Below are 22288 nucleotides of genomic sequence, written 5' to 3'. Positions count from 1 at the left end.
ACTCTGGTATCTCAAGTCGTAAATCAATGGAAGCTGGAACTATGCACTGTGGCATCCCAGCCATAAACTCTTCCCTAGGCCCCACTCTCTGCTGCTGCTGGAAACTACAGACAGGGCCAAACAGACCTCAGTACCTCCTCAGTCCCCTCAGTATTTCTGTTGGCTGAAGGTGGGCTTGTTTTCACTGTAATACCATTGAATGTGCCACTCTACACAACAAGCTGCATGAGCCAAGTCCAAGTTGAGGACTCAAGTTCGGAGACACTAGGATGAAGGTTTCCTGCCCCATCTACCTGTGCATCTGACCCATACAAGCTGCAAGGACGGACTTTTAATTACATGAGCACACATGGGATTACCTAGACCCTTATCTAAGTCAGCACCAAGAACGTTGTACTCTTCTTGAACAAGTGGCTATTCAGCATTTCCCTCACCCCTTCCTAAACCAGGTGTAGGCACAGGTCTTAGTCATTACACACTGCTCAAAGGCTGGTTGAAGGACAGTTACACATTTTCCTTGGGGATTATTGTTACTTGGTCCCTCAAAAGTTCATGCAAACTCCCAGTGTCTCTCTGAGGGCAGCATCATTCCTAATTTTACAGCCACAGAAGAGTAGCAGAAAGTGAGACAAACAGCAGATGAAGACTTGAGCTCCTGCTATTAAGCCCTATAAAAATGGCACGTTTGAAGAGCAGCTCCCCTGGACTTCAGGCTGCACCTCCACGAGCTCGATGCTCCTCACATCCATCCCCATGGTCTCAGACCAGCTTTGCAAAGACAGGAGCAAATGCAATGAGCTGCCCCAGCCATGGCTGAGGTGACTCCATCCAGCATCATGCCCAGGGTCCCTGGCAGAGGCAAGCACACAACTCAGCCCCCTGCAGCAGCAGTCACCTCCTCTAAAATGAGGGGGTTTTTTCCCTCTTCCCACACCTGCTGGCAACACAAACAAATGACCTTCCGATCAGAAGGGCTGGGCAGGCCTAAAAAAATGACCTCCTGCCCAACACACTTTTTTGCACCACAATAGAAAGCTGAAAAACAGTTTGGTATCGAAGAACACATTTTGTTCTGCCAGAGAGGCTGCGAAGACCTCAAGGTCAGAAAGCCTTGGAAATGTAGGTACAAATGGTCATTTTCCAAAGATGCACAAAAAAGCTCATCTCAACAAACCCAAAGTGCTGCATTTAAAGAGAAGCCACGTTAAAAAAAATAATAAAATTTATGCAAACCAGCACCTTTCTCAAGCTCTGCTCTCCAAACAGGCCAATACATTTTGGCACCCATTCAGTAGATAAAACTTTTGACACACATAGTTGTAACTGAGCCAAGCTGTAAGTAAACGAAAAAGGACCGCTCTGTGAGGGACACGAGGCAGCACTAGCAATGAGCTACCAGTCCTACAGGCAAAATCCTAACTTCTCAGCATCCCATTTCGTGCCATACATCCACACCGAATGCCTTGACCAGGCATTTTTGCATCCCTCCTTTTGTTAATGATATACTCCAAGTAAATTTTCACTTAGAAATGATTAAGCTGTGAGACCATTAAGGAACTATTTCTCACTTCCCACAGCTGTGATTCAGAGCTAAATCAGAAATAATCATTAGTCACCCCGCTCAAGATAATAGTAAAATAATAAACAGTAACCTGAATTACATGGCATTTCTCTTAATGGACTTTTAAGATACCAAAGTGTATGAGCACTGTGACCAAAGTACAAGTTCAAGGCAGGGCATATCATTAGGAGCATTAATACGGGCCCTACATGCCACTTATCTTTTGTGGGCATGTACAGCTGCAAGTTTATCTAAAACACCTGGTTTCAGCTAGATGAGGTCTTTTCATTTTTAAAGGCTATTTAAAGACACCCTCCAGGATCAACAGCCCAGTAAAAAAAAAAATGCAAGTATGCCAGCACTTCTCTTGAAAACCCTCCAGAAAAACAAAACCCCCGTGGCCTAAATCTAAGCTGCAGCTGCAGTGCACATGTCTGGGTAGTGTGGGGTCTTCAAAACCATTTGCTGTCCTGCCTAAAACCACTTGTAGGGGCTGCTGAAGGAGAGCATGGATGGAAACCTATGCCTGAGTTACAGGGTTTGGTAGAGATTTGTAACTGGCCATGACTTAATTGGTGCAACCTGAAAACCAGACAAGGCTGGAGTCTGTTTATCCAAAGTCCAGCAGCAGGACAGGAAACAACATGCTGACTCAAAGCGCTTCAACTCAGAGCTGGAGAAATTACTGTAGGGTTTAGGTGCCCCAGCCACCACCCCAGATGACACCCACCATGCCAACCACTACCAGCAGCGGTGCTCAGCTGTGCTCCTCCAAACGAGGCCCCTGGGAGATGAAGAGATGTCCCACAAAGCCACTAGTCCTGTCGGGAAAGCAAAAGACTAACCTCTGAGCACACCCATAGGGATCAGGCCTGACCTACCTGCCCTCCTCCCTTGGAGGGAAGCGGTGTTCAGGAAGGAACCACCCACCCCAGCAGAAAAACCCTTCCATTTTTCTGCATGCATGCCCTTCTACAGCCCCAGGAGATGGTCTGTCCATGCAGCCTCCTGGAAAACATACCCTGCTGCTCCTGCTGCCACGGCGCTACCAGGGAACACCAGACAAGCCTTCCTGCACTTGGGGAAGGTCCACCAAGGTCCCCAGCTTGCAGCTTCTGAGGCTGGACCACACCAAGCTGATTATTTTGTTCCCCATGCCCTGGAGGGCTCAGCCTCCCTGAACCATGGAAAGAAACAGGCATTCATATTTAGGAGCCTGCAACTTTTTCTGGCTTTTCTTCCCTGAAGTTCCCCAAATTGAACATCCATGTTCTTACAGAGCATGGTTAATAAACATGGGTCTGGCACACTGGCAGCCCTGCAAAACAGAGCAAGTGAATGAAACAGCAAGGTGGGGGCAATAGACTAGAAAGGGAACTTCTTAATAGCAAAGGACTTCAAAAGAAATAGGGAGAAAAGGGGAAAGAGCTATAGGAAACAACAGAAGTCGAAATAACAGCATACTGAGATAGCTAATCTGCTGACCTTCTGTGATCTTTGAAGAAAGGAGATGTAAAGCAAAAAAAGTGACAGAAAATAAAACAAGAAATGCTAAGCACGCGACGAGCAACTAGAAAACAATCACCTTTTACTGTCACGGTGCAATGAGTTAGGCACCGTGTTTCACAAAATAAATCACTGCTGTAAACCCAAGACTTTTGAATCGCTAGATAAAACATCAGAAACACTGTCTTGAGTAATTCAACCCAGACCAAGCCACGCTAATTCCCTGAAATCAGGGCTCTGCTGCCTGCTGCACTGTTGCCTGTGCAAGTGTCACTGTGGTAAGCTACCCAGAACTGCTTTGAACATAAACATCCTTAAAGATGTTTTGGTCTTTATGTTCAAGGCAATAGTAAAGAATAAGCATGTGAGGAGACGAATGCATGGTTTGGGTTTTTTTAATAAACTTTTTATTTTACATTGCATTGCAATTAAACTGACGAAGCTGTACATACGTTACTGCACAGCCTGTGATATCACTCAGTCCATCTGAACTCTGCCCTGTGGCTGCAGTTTTTTCAACATGAGAATAGTTTTTAAGCAAAGAAACTAAGCCTCTTCATATTTCCTCAGGGTTGTCATCTGATCTTGTGGGCTTTTTCCTTCTCTTTAAACAAATCTAAAGAAAACAATCTAAATTATTTTTACATGTTAATTTATCTTTAAATAAGACCACATAATTTGCGGTTGTGCACGTAAGCCCTACACAAGCAAAACTGAACTATCAGAAGTTACAGCTTTGTGATCCACTGGGCTACAGAAACAGCATCCTGGTGAATGCAAGGGTTGTCACATGCCATGCCATTCAGCTTCCTGGAGACACTGTTAGAAGACCAGATGACAAAACTGTAACACCCTGAAAAAGGCAGTTTCAGTACTGGGCTTTCATTCTCCCCTAAGCACTTGTAAGGACATCCAAAGAGAAACTCACTGAAAGCAGCCAGCAAGGATGACATCTGCCTGCTGCCAGGGGCAGGACTCTGGCAGACAGTTCTGAACACCTTCATCTCATGAGGTACGTTGAGCTGCATTTTTCATGCACCCACAGGGACATGCAAGCCACACAGCCACTCACCCCGGCGAGGGACCAGCCTTTCCAGGGCAGGGCCATGCCCATGGGTGCGGGCTCTGTGGCAAGCTGTTTCCCTGGAGCACACTGCACCATCTGTATCCTCCTGCTTGTTACGAAAATGCTGCTCAGTGGGGAGAGGTAACAAGCTGCGGAAATACCAGTGACACCGCAGGTGTAGGGAGAACAAGCTGCTATTTCGACGGGGCTAAAAGAACTGCTCAGCCCTGAATGCCACGCTGTGCAAGAGCCCACACAATAAACAAGGGCAGTCCCACAGCTCCATGCTACTCACTTACTGCTGAGAGCAGGATTTCACCACTGGGGCACACAGGAGGCCTGTGAAAGGAACATTAAGTCTTTAAGGTCATCATTAAAGACTGTTCTTCTCCCTCAAAAGTCAGTCCTGAAACTGGCCAGAAATAAATGCTTTCTTTTAATGAGGACTGTGAACGGAAGGACACTGCCCGGCATGTAGAGGACTTCATGCCTCTTGCAATGTCATAAATAGAAACGAAGAGAGCATTTCCATACCAACCAGTCAAAGAGAGATTCCTGGACACTGAGCCTTGGGTCTTCAGCAGAATTAAGGTGCCTTGTTCATTTTTAAGGACAACACGTGCAGAAGTAAAAAATTTTAAGTTTTCTTCTTTGTACCTTACCATAAGCTTCTATTAATAAATGGGTGTGCAATTAAAACATCCTAAAACTAGCCTCAAACTCCAGAGAGCACTCAGGCTGAATTTAGGTTTTAAATCCTGGGCTTATAATTATTCAATTTCCGAAACAAGGAGCATAGTCAAGTAACACAGCCAGTCCATCTTGCAACATCTAGCACTACTGCACCTTTCAAAAGCTGACAGCTAATCAACATCGCCTGTGAAACCCATTTTTGACATATTCTTGGACAGTGAATAATGCTGGAAACGTCCAACCTCACAAAACCTTGTCTGTGAGAGAAAGATTAACACATCACCCACACTATGAAGAAGTGGTAAAACCTGAGATTTTGTTAGCAATAAGGATTTTTATGAGTCATAATGATTCATGGTACTGGGAAAATGAAAAACGAGGATTAAGTAAGGGGCAACAGAAGGATGAGCTGCTGTACTAATAGGGATCTCAGTAGGGCAAATTATTCTGTGCATCCCATCTTCATTTTCTAATGGAACCGTCTTGGCTGTTGCAGCTACAAAAGGTGTCATGAAAAATTCACCACCATATTAAAACTCCTCTGAGCTACAACATTTAGGCTGCTCATTGTGGGAGTACATTGTGCTGTTGCCTGCTCCTTCGTCAGGCAAAATCTCTGATCCATTGCCGATGCCTCAACCTTCCTGAACCACACTATGTAATTGCACTGAGACTGAACGCAATCGTCCATGTGCATATGCCAACAATTGTGCTGATCAAGGGACCCCTATCAAAGTGAAATGCCTTATCCTGTACCTCTGATATCAATTTGAGATGGTTGAAACCGAGAAGCCGCTGAGACCGTGTCAGGAGTGAGAACTTCCTCTACTGCAACACATCTCCCTGGCAACAGACCAGGAAGATCGCTAATGGGGTATCATTGCTGTTTCATCATAATTACCAAAACCTCTTGTAATTAGTGAAATCATGCCTTTTCTCATTCTATCACATACCTAGCAGATAAGTACATGAAAATACGCCTACAACTGTTAACCAGATAGTATCTGTTTTGACAGTCACCGTACGAAGGTCAGCCACAATCTTGCTTGTAAAGATCATTTTTCCAGCCCAGAGTGGAGGCAAAGGAGAGAGATTATTCTGGAAGTTTAGTAATGCCTCTCTCCTGTCACAGCAATAAACAATACTCCCATACACGGCTCATGTCTTGCACCTCCCCTCCCTGAAATAATCCCTAAACCACAGGTTTTCGCGTTTCCAAGAACACCTTGCCACACAGGCGCGCTTTGTTACCCGTGGTTTTGGTTGCATTCCTATCTGGACAGATTACCAGTGTGTTCAAAATGCATTAAATCCATCTGAAAAATTTATGATGAGGTAAAAAAAAAAAAAAAATCAACCGGCAAAAGCAGCCCAAAAGACTTAACATCAAGATTTCTTACGGTTCTGATTTAAAACCTGGAAAACATATGCACAGCCAGAGGGACCCAGACCTCACATCCCAAATCCAAGAAGTAAGGGAGGGCAGCTGGCAAGCGGAAAACGATTTCTGGCCGTGACTGCGATTTGCAATTTTAATTTCTAACTGAATTATGCTCCGGCTATTGTTATTTTTCTTTGCTGTTTGTTTTATTTTTTTTTAAAACTGGCTCTGCAGCAAAGCCGATCGGTGGTGGTGGCTGCTGTCTCGCCAGCTTCTCCCCCCGGGGGGGGGGGACCCGGCCAGAGAAAACCCGAAAAGCCGTGAGTGAGGCAGTCGCTCAGCCTTCTCGCTGACTCAACCTTCGGCCTCTCCTGGGAGGCTGCCGGGGCGGCCGTTCTCTGTGAGGATCGGCGCGGAGAACAGCCAAGCCGGCAGCCCTCGGCACGGCTGCGCGGGGCACGTGCGGGATAGCGTATTTGCCGAATGCCGGCGGAGTGATGTGTGACCAACCTGCGGGACAGCCGGGCCCTCGCCCAGGTGCTTGCTGGAAATGCACCTCGCCCACGCATTTGCACCAACGTGGACCAACTCGCGGCGAGAGCACTCATCCCTCAGCACCCAGCACCGTAACGTTTTAATGTCCTGCGAGGTGATGGGTGTTTTTCCAAAAGGAAAACTCTGGGTCTGGTCCCGGCGCTGAGCAGAAGGCGCCCACCAGCCGCCGATGTGACCCGCGGGGCTCGATCCCAAGCCAGCGGAGCCCGGGGAGCCCACGTCTTCCCCGCGCTGCCCGCCTTGGTACGAGCCCCCACACCCGTGAGGAAAGCGGCGACGCCAGGGATTTAGGAAGAGGGTTTCCTCAGGGAGCTGGACGCCCCTCACAGCCCCCTCAGCCTCAGGCAGCGCCGGCCCCCGCCCCGCCCGCCGGCCCCGCGGCGCGGCCCTACCGTCTGCTGTCGGTTCGACATGGTGACCGGCGACGGGGCCGGGCCGTGCCGGGCCGGGGCTATAAGGGCTCCCGCGACACGTAGCGCGTCCCTGGGCCGGCCCCTCTCGCCCTGCGCCCGCCCCCGCCTCCTCCTCCTCCGCCCCGGCTCGCAGCGAAGGGAGGCTGGCAATCCCGAGCGGGGAAGCGGGGCCGGGGAGGAAGCAACGTCCCGCCCCAGCCCGGCAGGGGGGCTCTGAGGTAAGGGGCGCAGCGCCGGGGGAGCGTCATGGCGGTGCGGGGTCCGGCACCCCAAAGGACGAGTCACTGCTCGCGACCGAGGGAGGGGACAACACGCAACGACCTCCCAGCATGCTGGCCTAACGATGCCAGTGTAGAATTCCCTTAAAATTAACTGCTTAAAATTAACTGACGAGCTTGGGCTCAGCTATGGCATCCTGCCTGCAGACATAGAGCTGACAGGCAAGCTGGCTTCCCGCTGTCAGGGCATGGAGGGGAGAAAGGCCTGTTTCACTGCTGAAATAGGGGCATTTGGCCCAGCTGTACCTCTAGGGTAAAAGGCATCATCCAGGTAAGGATGGGTCCTGCTCCCGAACCAGACCACACGTGTTCAAGGAGAAAGAGGAGGAACAGGATCCCACACAAAAGAAGTAAAAAAATTACCTCTAGAGGAAGATAATAATGTTTAAAACCAAGCAACACTGTAGGCTGGTCCCTGACTGTTTGGCCAAAGTGCCAAGAAGGTTAGAAAGAAACACACAGGAGTTCCCTGGCACATAGAGCAGGTGAGGGGAACAGAAGCCCATACCTGACAGCTTTGTCAAAAATCCTTTGGAAAAGCTCAAATCCCAGAACATTGCTGAACTGAAGGACAGGCAACATCCTGGTGGAAGAAACCACACTACATCCTTGGGATGGCCCATGAGCCAGTCACGAAGGAAGAAAGATTCCCTGTGGGTGTGTAATTCTGCACATCGTGTTATTTGTGTCCATCTGGGGATGCACAGCCTGATCCAGCATGGCACTTCCCCTCTGACCACTTCCTCTTGATCCCTACCCATCCATCCATGAATCCAGCCCAGGGCTAAGAGGACAGCTATGCAAATAGCGCTGCCTCTCCTCTAGGAGGAGGTAACTCACTTCTCATCATGCCCAGAACAGCAAGCACTCTCTCTAGGTCCAACATGAAGAGCCTGCTTTGGGCATGGGAGTTGTGAGCATCTCCTGGTACCTGTTCATCACACAACCACCAGGAGCCATGAATGTCCTTCACTGTAAAAATACTCCCATTTCATCTCTGCCCTTCATTCCAGCAGAGTTTAAAATGCTGGTGCCCTGAATGAAGCCCCTCAATGGAAAAGGAAAAAGATGGGATTTTGCAAATCTCCCTGAGAAGTGTGAGAAGGACCCTTAAAACAGAAAATGGGAAACCCCAAGGGAGAGATGAAAGGAAAGATAGTGGAATAAATGGGGTTCCTCATTTATTAATAAATGGGGTTCCTCAAATGAGGGCTCACTGGAGGAGGAACAAGGCCCAGTGTGTGGAAGGAGGAGCAGGGATGATGTGGAGATGAAGGAATAGGACTGGAAGGAGGCAAGCAGCAGCTCTTCAACCAACTCCTGAAGCCAGGCAACTATTACAGTGCAATCAGCTATCAGCTGAACTAATGCCCAGTGTAATTCCAGTTAAACCCATGGTATTACATTTGGGATTAACTCAGCTAAATAATACTGGGGTCACTTTCTAACATCTCTCATTTTGTGCCTTTCCTTACACTGGTTTTTCAATTGTCCAGCTGCAGATTAAGTTCCTGCCATAAAAACAATATAGCATGGTTGGAGGAACAGGCAAACAAGCTCGAACACATTAGCCATTGGAAAAGCACATCCTGGTACAAGGAACCCTCAGCAACCACTGCCTAGCCAGGACACAGGCTACGTCTTGTCCCCTGGAGGACATCAGGAGAAGGACACATTAAATGACTGAAAGTCTGGGGGTGCACAGCAGAATGGCATGAGCTGCCAAGCTTTCCCACAAGCGTGGTGGCATCCAGCATTATCCAAGGCTGCTTAGTCTGTTTAGCTGCTGCTCAGAAGCAACTGTATGCCATGCCCAAATCAAAGCACGCAGAGTCAGCATCTCATCTTTTATTTGCACACGGATTTGAGCAAATTTGTTACAAATCAATGTTGACCTGGCAGGAAAAGTATGTAAAATCTCAGGGAAAATACAGGTGATTACAGATTAGCCATAGTTGTCATTGTATTTGTGGCTCTGCTCTACAGGAGCATAGAAGAGCCAGTTATTATCTCTGGTGAGTTAATTATGCATCTTAATTTCTGTAAGTATTATTTTTAGGTGGGGTTTTTTTTGTTTAGTTGGATAAAAACATTTAATATTCTCCTCTTGCAGGATGAATTTTAAATTCACATCTTTACACCCTTACCACATTACCTTTCCTTTGTGTATCTTCTTGGAAAATGGGTTCAAAATGTGCCCGACAGACCAAAGCAAGTGGGGAAATACATTTACTGAATAAAGAGGCGCAGCAAGAAGGGGTCTGTGTAAAAGAAAAGGCAGAAAGAGGGGCTTCTGTAACCATAGATCACTATAAAATATTCTGGCCTGATATACAACTAGTTTCAGTGAGGACATTTTTGAAGGAAAAACAATTCTTTCTCATTAAAAATGAACAGTAGAAAGGTCAGTGGAAAGACAGAAAACTTGTGTTACCATGTAACAGAAAAAATAGCATTGAGAGCATGTAACACCTCCACGTTTCCCCTAGATATCTATCAGTGAGACAGAAGACAAGTCAACATTATCTCCATTTGTTGCATCATTCTTCATTTCTTTCTTCGTCAAAGCTATCTCCCTTCTAGGAATTAAACTGACTGCTCATAACCTGGCTGAGAATTTGTGCAAATAAGAAACATTTTGTGTATAAAAGATCAAGGCTTTTTTCTCCTCTATTTTCCCAAGCACAATGCAGAAAATGGTATGAACTTCTGTAACATTAACTTCTAATAATTAAATATATGTGGCTATTGCCTCAAGTTTTAATTTGTGTGTGCTTTTCAAGGAAGTAATTGATGAAACAGAATCAGAAATTAAGCAAAAAAAATCTAGTTGCTTACCTTAAGAGACATGCAAATTAGTGACAATTAGTTTTCATTAAAGAACTTCTTGGGCTATTTAACAAGCTGTAAGAGCTTCAGCCTACTGCAGCTGGGGAAAGAAGCAGCACCACAGCAAAGCAGGCAGGGGGTCAAAATCTCTTCAGATGGGAAAAAAAGGGCACTTGAGCAGCCTTCCTGCTTGGTAAAAAGCAGCTTCAGGAATGATTTGGCAACTTTTGGGCCCTATTACATATGCTGAAGCATTACAGGGAATATTTTTATTTGTGGGTATTCTCACTCTGCTTACAGGATCAGAGGCTTTTGTTCCTCTCCTTACTGGGAGGAACAGAAGAAAGTTATGCCCCAGGTAACTGCCCTTGTGCACACAGAACAGGGATTATTAAGCACTCCCTTGGAAAGTCTGTATTGCCCTGACACCCAGATCTCAAAGAGACAATAAATCTCCAGACAAAAAGCTTTCTTAAGAGCCCATTGTGCAACCTACTGTTCCACTAACAGGACCCACAGAGAGCAAAATATATATATAACTCCACCAAATGGGCTTGTGAGGCATTTGCTACAGCCATCTTGCCAGTTCAAAATCCACTGCAGCATCCTCCTAATCAAAAATCCCACCCAAGCATAACCCAAGAAATTACCCCAAAGTGCCAAGACTCACGTGAACGCTTGCAAGCCAGGCGCAACCACTAGTTTCCTCAATACCCACCTCGACATGCCTAGTGTAACAAGTTCACCAACAACGAAATGTCACTCGCAGCCCCCTGCCCACCTGCAAGGTGGCAGAGGTGGAAATTAAAACAGGCCACATCCTTTTTGCTCATAGGATAGTATCAACCCCAGAAGTACTGCAGCCTTTGGGCAAGTGTCATGGAAGGAGAGGGGTGTCCCTTGAAGTGTTCCCCCACATGAAAGATATAAAGGGGGAGGTCACCGTCCCTGATTTTGCACAACTATGTACTCTTAAATCCTTGCACGAATTCCCTTACCTTGCTGACATCTAGCTAGAAAAACATCACTTAAATTAACATCACAGCCTCAGGAGGAGCCCAAAGATCAGCTGCAATGTTATTAGTGACAACATTCACTCCACAGCTTCCACCTGCTCTGCAGTCTAAGTTTGGCAAAGCAGGAGCAAAGGGTGGAGAAAGCAGGAAGAATGGCCGAGCTTGAATCTGTGTGCCATGGAAGCCAAGCTCTCAGGTGTGCCAGGGCTATGCTAGCCAGATAAGTGAGCCTCCCTGCACTCAAATTACTCCACTACTAGACTGTCTCTGCTCTATTTGCTTTCCTAGCATCGGGGAACCTGCAGATGAAGGCTTCAGCTTCAGTGCCTTGCTTAGTTTTTCAAGTGATGGAGACAAAGTTGTCGTCTTCAGCACTATTTCTTCTCAGCTTCTCCAGCTTTGTTCAGATGATGTTTTCCTACATGATCAGCAAAGCGCTTGCACTTCCATGCTCCCCCAGTCCACAGCCACCACAGCAGTACTCTGCCACCAGCAGACAGTGAGGAAGAGATCCTACAGAGGACAAAGCCTAAAGACAGCTCTCAGGAGGGAGCCCATGGGGGAAATCAGTGGAGAAACACCTAAGAAAGGCAGACCCGGGCTCAGCAGCTTTTGGTCATATGCAGACAACAAAGTCCCAGGGGAGGCTGTCACCCCAGTTAACGGAGCATCCTTCAGTCACCAAGAGTCTAACAAATTCTGCTCATCAAATACCAAATGCATTAAGATCAGTACCTTTGAAAATTAAATATTCCACAAATTAACATACATAATAGCTTTGGTATCAGCCCGCAAAGATACTAGCTCCGATACTGAACTGCCCCAACAAGCAGTTCCAGCTTATCTACCTCACCTTTCACTCATGGCTTTTCACAAATAGTTTTGAATCCCGTGTATAAATCAAGTCTGGATCTGCAGCCCTAAAACCTCACTCATGAAACATCAAATCAGGAAGTTTTACAAACTACAAAAGCAAAGCAAAGCACAGTATGTTAGAAGCATCAGAGATACAGGCTGGTAGGACACTAGCTGCTGGCATAAGCAATTAGGCCTTTTAACGAGAGCAGGAAACATTATTTTTTCTCTCCTTGTTCTATAATTCAGACATGTGGGATCACCCCCAACTTTTGGAATGCTGTTGGAGATAAACAAAAGCTCCAGAAGTGACAACAAATCAGCCACAGAAACCTCTAGCATTGGCAACACCCGCTGCTGTTGGGGACTGCTACAGCCAGCCAAAAAAATGTAACTTCAAAAACAGTTCGCCAAGATTTCACAACGGGAGAATAGAGCCCAAGCCAGGAACAGGCTTTGCACCGACCTAGGTCTTTGCATCTTTAAAGCATCATCCAGGAAAACAAGACACTGCTCTCATTTTAGACTAAAGAGAATTAGAGAAGACAAGAAGAATATCATAGTAATCAGTGCGTTCTGATCACTGAGGCAGGAGATACATTCAAATTCAGCTTAAGCTCTCAAATATCTTTGAATCCTTCTGTAGAACTGCACCCTTGTGAAATCCTTCACAAGGGTGAAGAGAGAGCTTTTAACAAGCTGCTATCTTCACAACTATCTCCGCCTCTAAGGACAATTTAACAGCCACCTTCGTGCTCCACACAATTCCCATTGATGGGCACATGCACTGCCCCCTATCTGCCCACCCACTTCTCATATTACTTCAGAGCTCATTTTAAACAACCCAGAACTGGGAATTCCAGGTGTTTTGTTTTTTAAATCACTGTGTCTCAGTGACACAACCACTAATGCTCACCATCAGGCTCTTACTTTCCTACACACCCTCTGGTCTGTAACTGACAGCTCTGAAGGTTCCCAGTGCAACTGGTCCAGCCATTGGGATGGCATGCCCACACAGCAAGCCCATATGTAGCAAATCCCCATACTCATTAGGGAAATGGTAATAATGAAAAATGTACAATCACACAGCTGCTTCTTTCACTCTCCTTTTTAGAGCAGGTACAAACGTTTGCCCTGTCCTTTGAGCACCACTCAACACCCAGATCTCTAAGTTCTGACAGGGGTCCTTGATTTTTCTCACTCACCTCTTTGTTCTTATTTCTCTTTTTTCCTTATTCATTCATTCCTCTCTTCTTTCCTTTGCCTGTCTTTAAAAACCTACAGTGCCTTAGAGATTTCTCTGCCAGCCCTGCAGAGGCCAGAGCAATCTCAGCTCTGTTTTGCAGACAGACCACACGCTCTCCTTGCATTTGTATGCCACAGCTGAAGAGCAACAACGGGTAGTGCAACCAGGACAGCAAAGGATTTCACTCCAAGGCACAGGCAATTCAAAGTGCATTACAAACTCAAGCCATGACCCAGTTGGGACAGATGTGAGGCTCCAAACCACAATCCGAATGGCTCAATGTCTCAGTGCGGATGCTGGGCTGTACATGCAGCTTCACCTAGTGAGCTAGCACGGAGATGATCAAGCAATGGCTGCTTTCACAGCAGAGGAGCTGGTGTTCATCTCAGGACAGACATGTAGGTTGAGATTTTGAAGACACAATGCAGAGACAGTGCAGGTGATGGAGCAAAAAGCCACTGGGCAAACACAGAATGAGAACTGAAAGGGCTTTTATTTGCCTGAAGGCTACTGGCACTGCCTCATCTTTATGTTGGATCTCAACAAGACAAGTATAAAAAATATCCCTACTGGGGCTTGGATGACATTCTACAAGCAAAGGAGTATTTGTCAGGAAAATGGCAGCAGAAATAGCCAGCAATTTCTGTCTGACTGACTTTCCACAGCTGGTCAGGGCAGCTTGTAGATCCAAACACGGAGGAGCTCAGCCAAGGCAGGTCTTTGACGCTGCAGTTTGCTCTACTGATAAAAGTGCACTGTTTTCTTTGCACTCACCTTGAATGATGAATTAATAACACCAACTTTACAAATCTCTTTGGAAGCAAGGTAAGGGTTCATATCTTTTTGTGGTGTGTCATATTGCAGTAAAGATATTTATTTATTGTGTGTAATTTTCTGCTATAGATCCATTGCCTTTGCCCTATGTGATTTCTTGTCCCTATCACAGACTTTGGCCCGTATCCCTACCTTGTCCCCTTTACAACACTGGAATAAAGATCTCAGTTCCCGAAATTACCCCAAAGGCTCATTTTTACAGACCCATTTTCACTACAGACTGCTGCAATCTGGCAACTCAGGTGAGAAGATTAAAAGCCACATATGTCTTCTTCCAAAAGCAGGTTAGCACAGAAAAAGGCATAAGATAGCCAGCCTGGTAGATAAAACTGTCACCAAAGCAGTAACGATCAAAGGAGAGTCAACAGAGGTTAAGGAAGGGCCAAGAAAACCCAACCTTTCTGCAGCCAGGTAGCATTGCAGCTGGACAGGCACGGGCAGGTAGCAAAGTCAGCTCCTATCACAACATTTTGAACTCTAAATTCATCCTAATCCTCTTGCAAAGAAACCAGCACTGCATGAGAGCAGCTCCTACCAGTCACTCCCTCCGTGTCCAGACTCCAGGCAGTTACGAAGACAAGCTCTCCCTAGCACCAAGCACTTTTTCAGCCAGCACAGCGAAGAACCCCACAGTGTTCATTGGCTTTGTTGTTCACCTGTTTTCATCTGTCTTTACACCTGTGCAAGGACAGATGATTTAGGATCTGCAATACACTACTGAATTTTAGCACTTTTTCTCCATGCCGTTTCCTAGTGTAATCAGTTACAGAGGCTACCAGGCAGGCTATCTAACCAAGACAGACGTATGCTGCCACCGACTAAGATAAATGACCATTCCTTCAGGAAACCATGTTAAGGAAAACTTTTGTGAGACTTCAGGTTTGGTGAACTTTATGTCAAGTTTACAATTTTTAGAATAATGTAGAGAAGTCTTTTTAACATTCTCCTAGAAAAGCCATCCTTAATTATAGGCAATAAGCTTTAAAAAATCAGGGTGTCATTATTTACTAGTTGTGAAACGTGTTGGGTGCTTTATCCAATCACACCGATTTTCTACTTATGTAGTGTCTTTGAAAATGCATATTGCATACAAGGAAATACCAGAAAATAATCATGTTTCTTTTCTTCTTAGCCGTTTCCTTCAAGTCACTAAAAGTGCCCAAGCCCACGCTGCCAACAGTGTGCCAAGAGTCAGTTACAGCAAGTGACAGCAGTCAATAACAGCAAGTGATACCTCTTCCCATGAGCCTCAAACATCAACTGAATCACTGGAACAAAGGAGGAACAGGCAAAGAATGATGAGAACAAGCATATCTTCGGCACTTGCAACCCAATGGAGTTCACTAAACAACCGTGTTGCTCCTGGCAGCTGTCATGAGGGAGAAGAGACATATTGAACATCTTATTTTGTAGTGGCTGGGCCCAGCAGAACCAACATTCTACCAGGACATTTCATAAAGGGCTGTGGGTATGTCTTGACACACAATTGTCCGTTAGCTCACCTCACATCCAGCCGAAAGGCAGATGAGACTAGCAGTTCGGTGGTTCACATCAGCTCAATTCCCTAAACAGAGCGTACTTGGGTGGTGGAGGGCCCTGCATTTATAAGTCTTGGATGGCGTTAGATTGAACACGTACCTCCTCAAGGCATGCTTCAGCGATCTGCCCTCCCTCCCTCACAGTCCACCTTTAAAAAGCCATTAAAAGAATACAGTGCACTGAACCAAAGCAACAACTATGAGGCATGTTCTGCTTGCTGAAAAGAAACCAAGAGACTTGATTGAACAGCAGCTTTCCCACTCTGAGAGTTCAGTTCTATTCAGGCTTCAGCAGAGCACCTCACCTGGAGTTACACTGCTGACCCAGCCACTCAATCCCTGTTGTCACTATAAAAAAGGGAGATGGAGAAAGAAGATAATTTTGTTTATTTGTTCACCCTGCTTTGTTGCAATAGTGTGACCTATACTGCTTCCCTTGTCTTTCCAGCTGGGTTTCCACAGGCATCTGTGCACATGTTGGCTCAGACCTCAGCCCATCTCCGTCCAAGGCAATGCGAAGTAGTGCAGACCACAGTGGACACTTCCATTCTCCTCCTACGCAAAGGCCACCCTCTGCTCAGCTTTTATGAAGCATCTACATCTATTTAGCCATCCACCCATTACGCTTCCCTGACTTGAAGGAAAACCTTCTTTCCCATCCCCCCCAGTAACCTTCTCTCACCCCAAGTCCAACATCACGCACAGCCACTGAACTTCCACAGCGAGCCAGCTGAGATCTTTTTGTGCAAGCCTTGAGCTACTGTTTTATGTCATCGTCAGAGAAAACTGAGTTTGGGGAACTGGGAGCACCTGGCAGCAAACAGGTAACCTGGTCAGTCAGACTGAACTGCTTGGGAAGAACTTCAGGATGTAAAGAAAAGCCTCTCTCAAAACAGGTTAACAGCCCTTTAACTTTCAGCAGGATCAAATGTCAGTTGACATTCATGCTACAGCAAACTAAGTAGCCCCAATAACATGATACAGTTAAAAACAACCTGAAAGCTCTCCATTGTCATAGAATCATAGAATGCTTTAGATTGGAAGGGACCTTTACAGGTCATCTAGTCCAACCCCCCTGCAAGAGCAGCGACATCTTTAACTAGATCAGGTTGCTCAGAGCCCCATCCAACCTGACCTTGAATGTTTCCAGGGATGGGGCCTCCACTACCTCTCTGGGCAACCTGTTCCAGGGCCTCACCACCCTCATTGTAAAAAATTTCTTTCTTAAATCCAGTCTAAATCTGCCCTCCCTTAGTTTAAAACCATTGCTCCTTGTCCTGTCACAACAGGCCTTGATAAAAAGTCTCTCCCCATCTTTCCTATAGGCCCCCTTTAAGTACTGGAAGGCTGCTATAAAGTCTCCCCACAGCCTTCTCTTCTCCAGGCTGAACAACCCCACCTCCCTCAGCCTGTCCTCATAGGAGAGGTGCTCCAGCCCTCAGGTCATTTTCATGTCCCTCCTCTGGACCTGCTCCAACAGCTCCATGTCCTTCTTGTGTTGAGGGCTCCAGAGCTGGATGTAGTACTCCAGGTGAGGTCTCACCAGAGCAGAGCAGAGTGGCAGAATCACCTCCCTCGACCTGCTGGCCACGCTTCTGTTGATGCAGCCCAGGATACAGTTGGCCTTCTGGGCTGCGAGCGCACATTGTTGGCTCATGTCCAGCTTTTCATCCATCAGTACCCCCAAGGCCTTTTCCGCAGGGCTGCTCTCAATCACATCATCCCCCAGCCTGTATTGAAACTGAGGATTGCCCTGACCCAGGTGTAGGACCCTGCACTTGGCCTTGTTGAACCTCATGAGGTTCACACAGGCCCACTTCTCCAGCTTGTCCAGGTCCCTCTGGATGACATCCCGTCCTTCTGGCGTGTCAACTGCACCGCTTAGCTTAGTGTCATCTGCAAACTTGCTGAGGATGCACCCGATCTCGCTGTCAATGCCATTGATGAAAATATTGAACAGCACTGGTCCCAGTATGGACCCCTGAGGGACACCACTTGTCACTGATCTCCACCTAGACATTGAGCCATTGACCGCTACCCTCTGGATGTGACCATCCAACCAATTCCTTATCCACTGAACAGTCCACCCATCAAGTCTGTATCTCTCCAGTTTAGAGAGAAGGACGGAATGGGATGGAAACAATTTCTCATTTATCGTGAAAGCTGTCTCCTCCTGTTTAGTTTTCTGATCTGAAGGCTGCACATGAGACCTTAAGAAGTAGGTCACATGAGCCTCTGCAGTTAATTTTGTCTTGCCTCATTCAGCTGGAAGCCTGCAACTCAAAGCACCACCTCCAGATTTGGCTTTTACACCTATCTCAAGCCCCATGCCGAAAGCTGGTTTGAATCAGCAAATGCAGCACCTTCTGGAAAAAAAACAAAAAAGGACTTTAACTTAGCAAGAACCCATTTGATTTACCACCTCTTTCCTGTCTGACCAGGGACATAGGGCACATGGGCGCAGGACAGTCAGGCCATGTCACACTGGGAGCAGCATTCACTACCAATTTTGCACAGCAAGGTTTTACAAGCAGGAAGCACAGAAACAGAGAAAGGGGAGATCTGCTGCAGGGCAACACAGGAGTATCCATCTCACCTGACCTCAGCCCTAGAAGAAGAAAGGCAAAGGGGGAACCTTCTGATATTAGCTGTTGAGGTGCTGGATAATCAATCCCTCCAGGTAGCTTAGCTATAAACCTAAACATCTAGGCTGGTGGATTCAGAGCAGAGCTTGCATTCCTACAGAGGGAAGACATGCCATTCTTTGCCACACAAAGGCCTATGAGGGCTAAAGAACAGCCCTCTAATTCTGGGTTATGTGAAATGAAATCTGAACCCCAAAGGCTTTCCTGCAAAGCCAAGCCACAGCAGGACTTTGCATATGGTTCATGCTTGAGAGGGCTGGAAGCACAAAGCCCCAGGCACTGGGTTTTATACAGCAGTACTGGATCTTAAGAGCAGCGGACGTGCAGGCAAATAGAGAAATGCAGAATATAATTAGTAACACTTTATATTATAAACAAATTTGTTATACACCAATCCATGCACAGGAAATGACCTGTGACACCTGGTGAAAATGTTCTGTAGCAGAACATGGGAGCCAGAGCACAAAACCTCCTCCACAGTGCCACAGAAAACAGCCTTCCACCAGCCAAATAAATATAAAAACCTCACTTGCATAATGATTAACCTTCCCAAGAGGGAAGGTAGGGGAAATCTCACTGCCAGCAAGCGAGCCATTTGTAAGACCTCATCTGGAAAACCGAGTACAATTGTGGTCATTTATGGTCGAAAGAACTGAAGTGAAACAAGAGTCAGTACACAGAAGAAATAAGTCAGGTGAGGAGGAGAGTCAGGAGGAGAGATTAAGAGGGATCAACTTATCAGATCTGGCAAAGCGAAGACTGAAATGAGATGCAAGTGGCATCTCCAAAGGTACCAGGCAGGTCAATAAGCATACGTTGGAAGACAGAATTGGGACACAAAGGCCAAGTATAAAGTTATAGGCTGGAAATCCAAAGAGAAAGGTTTTCGAATCTCTCTTTTGGCAGATATACCAGGAACTGGCAGCTTAGGGTGGGGGTTTTTTTGGTTGTGGTTTGTTTTTTGTTTGGTTTTTTTTTAAATCAACAGGTGGATATGGTTGTGAAAGACATTCTGCAAAACGATGGCTGCAGAAGACACGTGACAGCCTATGGTATCTCCTCCCCTGCAACATCAGGACAATTGCAGGGTGTCCCTTAGAACAGCACGTTGTCCATCTAAGAGCCATCATTCGTTTCTGTAAGCTGAGCAGTAATGCTTCACATGCATTAAATGAAATGCACCTAATTAAAAGCATTAAAATAAATAAGCACAACAGAGTGGTCAGAGAGGATTAGGAGCCATTTCCCTGTGCTTTGGCCAGAACTATCTGGCCAAACTATACTATCTCCTCTGTAAGAGGAGACAGTGATTACAGATACACTGCTTGACTTTAATTTCCAGCAAAATACCAGAACAATGATTAAGCTCTTTGTATGCATGAAGCCAGCACTGAGATGAGCAATAGCTTGCAATGGCTGCCCAATGCCAATCACACTGCAAACAAGCCAGTTTTGCTCTACAGCAGAAATGAAACCTGGGGATGCCAGACTACGACAAGGGCTAGAAAAGCCTTGGGTTGCTGTTTCAGATGACATGGCCAGTGATGCCTACACCCATAAAAGGCAAAGAAAGCACAGATAGAGAACTTGGAAAACGAGAACTTGGAAAACAAGACTTAAGAGGATAGTTCACCCTCCAGCTGGAAATCAGTATCCAGCAGAGTCCTACCAGGGTCAGATCCGAGTCCAGCACTGTTCAATATACAGGGAAAAGGGAGGGGGGGGAGAAGAAAAGGAAAAAAAAAAAAAAAAAAAAAATCGGTGCTTACTGAATTTGCAGCTGGCACTACGTAGCAGATGTGCTGAACAATAGATGAGAATAACAAATGCCCTTGACAAATTACCAGCAGGATAGAGGATGCCATAGAGGGCAGGGGGATGAAGTAGAGGACCTCTCAAAAACTCCTTTCTACCTTATTTTCCTATAACGCCATGCTTTGAAGGTGTGCAACTGATTGTTTAAAAATATTCCCTCTACCATTCACCTCTTGTAAATTTATTCTAATGAACCAGTTATTCATGAAAAATTACCACAGTTAAAAATACAGGATATTGTAAATTCATAAACATTTGAATATAAAATTGTTCCAATTTTTACAGGTATTTTTACATAACCAAAAATACTCAGAGAACAGTAAATAGCCTCTAATAGCAAGAAGAAAGAATACATTACACATGGAGGACAGCATCTTCTTTGAGAAACAACCATAGAACATTGGTTGCTGATACTTTTAAATACTGCCCAGAGTGAGACAGAGGTACCAGTGAACAGCTCCACACACATTGGCCTGATGCTCACTACCCACAAAGGAAAGAAATGGGATGCTATTTAGTGTGGTGTGGGGGGAGTGTGAAATAAAAATCTAGAAAACGTAACAAGAATAATCATTTCTCCCCTTTTCAAGTCAATGGTGCACCCTCGTCTTGAATATTGTGTGCAAGTCTGGTCCAGTAAATATATTTATAGGCACAGGGTAAAACCAAGCCAAAAATAGAAGTAGCAATGATAACAATTAGAAGAACAGAATTATTTCAGCACAAGGAACAAATAAGCAAGATGGGCCTCTCCCATCTGAAAAGAAAATAGAAGCCGTTAGTAGCATAGGCAGGACAAAAAGAGATCAAGTGTTTAACTCCTCTCCCAGTAAAAATGCTCCAAGGAATCAGATGAACTGCTGGTGTTCAGGAAGACATAACACCGAAACAAGATCTGTATCTTGAACTGCTCCAGAATACATGCCAAGCTTTAGCATTTGCATATGGTAACTAACTCTGCTAATGGAGTATGTCAGAAAGCTATTACTGTTTTTAAAATCACAGCTCCTAGAAACGTGACTGAATTTCCAGTGTAGCAGGTGGCAGGCTCAAATGAAATGAAAGAAGCTGGACCTCAACAAAGCCTACAGCTGAGCTCTAGCATCCGCCACATCCCATCACAAGGCACATCTAAGTCTTTGGGTTCAGAAAGCAACAGGAGAGCCGTGTAGCAGAGAAATTGATGAAGAGCTATATATAAAGCTAAACGCAAACCCACTTGCCTTAACTCAAGAAAACCCAGTAGCCACAAATGGCCAGTAATCAGGACTGTATGGGGAAATACTTGCTCTATCTGTACATTTGCTTAGGCAACATGTCCTAACAAAAGCCAGAGGTCACCAGGCTAAAGGAACCCTCAGCCTGATCCAACCTGGCTCCTCTTTCTGGGGTGCATACGTTGCTTCCAAGGATCAGCTGGGCACCTTCTGTTTCTGAAAGAGGTTCAGGATTTGTTATCATACCCAGTGAAGCGTTTGAGAGCTACATGTCACTAGCCTGGAAAAGTCTGCAGAGCTTTTCTGACCGCTAAATAATAAATAATAATAATAATAATAATAATAATAATAATAATAATAATAATAAAGTAATTCAGCTAGCTCCTTCCATCCTAGTCTTTCAACAATAATCCCTTTCCTGAACACCAATTACTTGTTTTTGTTAATTAAACACAGTAAGAGGTTTGCTCAAACCTTTCAACAGAATGTCAGAAAAACAATGTTTGCTTTAAACCCTTTTTCAAAGGAATTGTTTAAAAAAAAAAATCCACCACCATAAAGACCACATGCTGCCAGCCTGAACCTCCCTACCTCCTCTGTCTTGATTTTAAATAAAAATATCTCTTTAAAGTATTGAACTAAGTTGGAAAAAAAGCCGTAAATGCAGGTTAATCTATATATAATCTTAATTTTCCACTTCTGGAAGCAAACAAGGGAGGGCAAAAAGGCTTTACAGCCTTTACAAACATCTACCTGTATCAGATCTGGAAGCAGAACCTAGCTCTGGCCTGGCATATATTTCACAGTCAATGAAAAGCCTCTTCAAAAACTTTATCAACA

The 22288-nt window shown here is 45.6% G+C and overlaps 1 protein-coding gene across 1 annotated transcript in view; it reads right to left on the bottom strand.

Annotated features, from left to right (window-relative positions):
- Positions 1 to 7252, bottom strand: part of LOC142411484 (bifunctional 3'-phosphoadenosine 5'-phosphosulfate synthase 2) — a 30404-nt gene extending 23152 nt beyond the window's left edge. Inside the window, exon 1 of the mRNA XM_075505467.1 lies at positions 7155 to 7252. Within this exon, the coding sequence (XP_075361582.1) occupies positions 7155 to 7175 (21 nt within the window). The 5' untranslated portion in view covers positions 7176 to 7252. The remainder of the gene's footprint in view (positions 1 to 7154) is intronic.
- Between the last annotated feature and the right edge of the window lie 15036 nt (positions 7253 to 22288).

This window comes from Mycteria americana, chromosome 6 (assembly GCF_035582795.1).
Source record: "Mycteria americana isolate JAX WOST 10 ecotype Jacksonville Zoo and Gardens chromosome 6, USCA_MyAme_1.0, whole genome shotgun sequence".
In the NCBI taxonomy this organism is placed as follows: domain Eukaryota; kingdom Metazoa; phylum Chordata; class Aves; order Ciconiiformes; family Ciconiidae; genus Mycteria; species Mycteria americana.
Note: the sequence above shows the minus strand (reverse complement) of the source record. Positions and strands in the feature narration are given on the sequence as shown.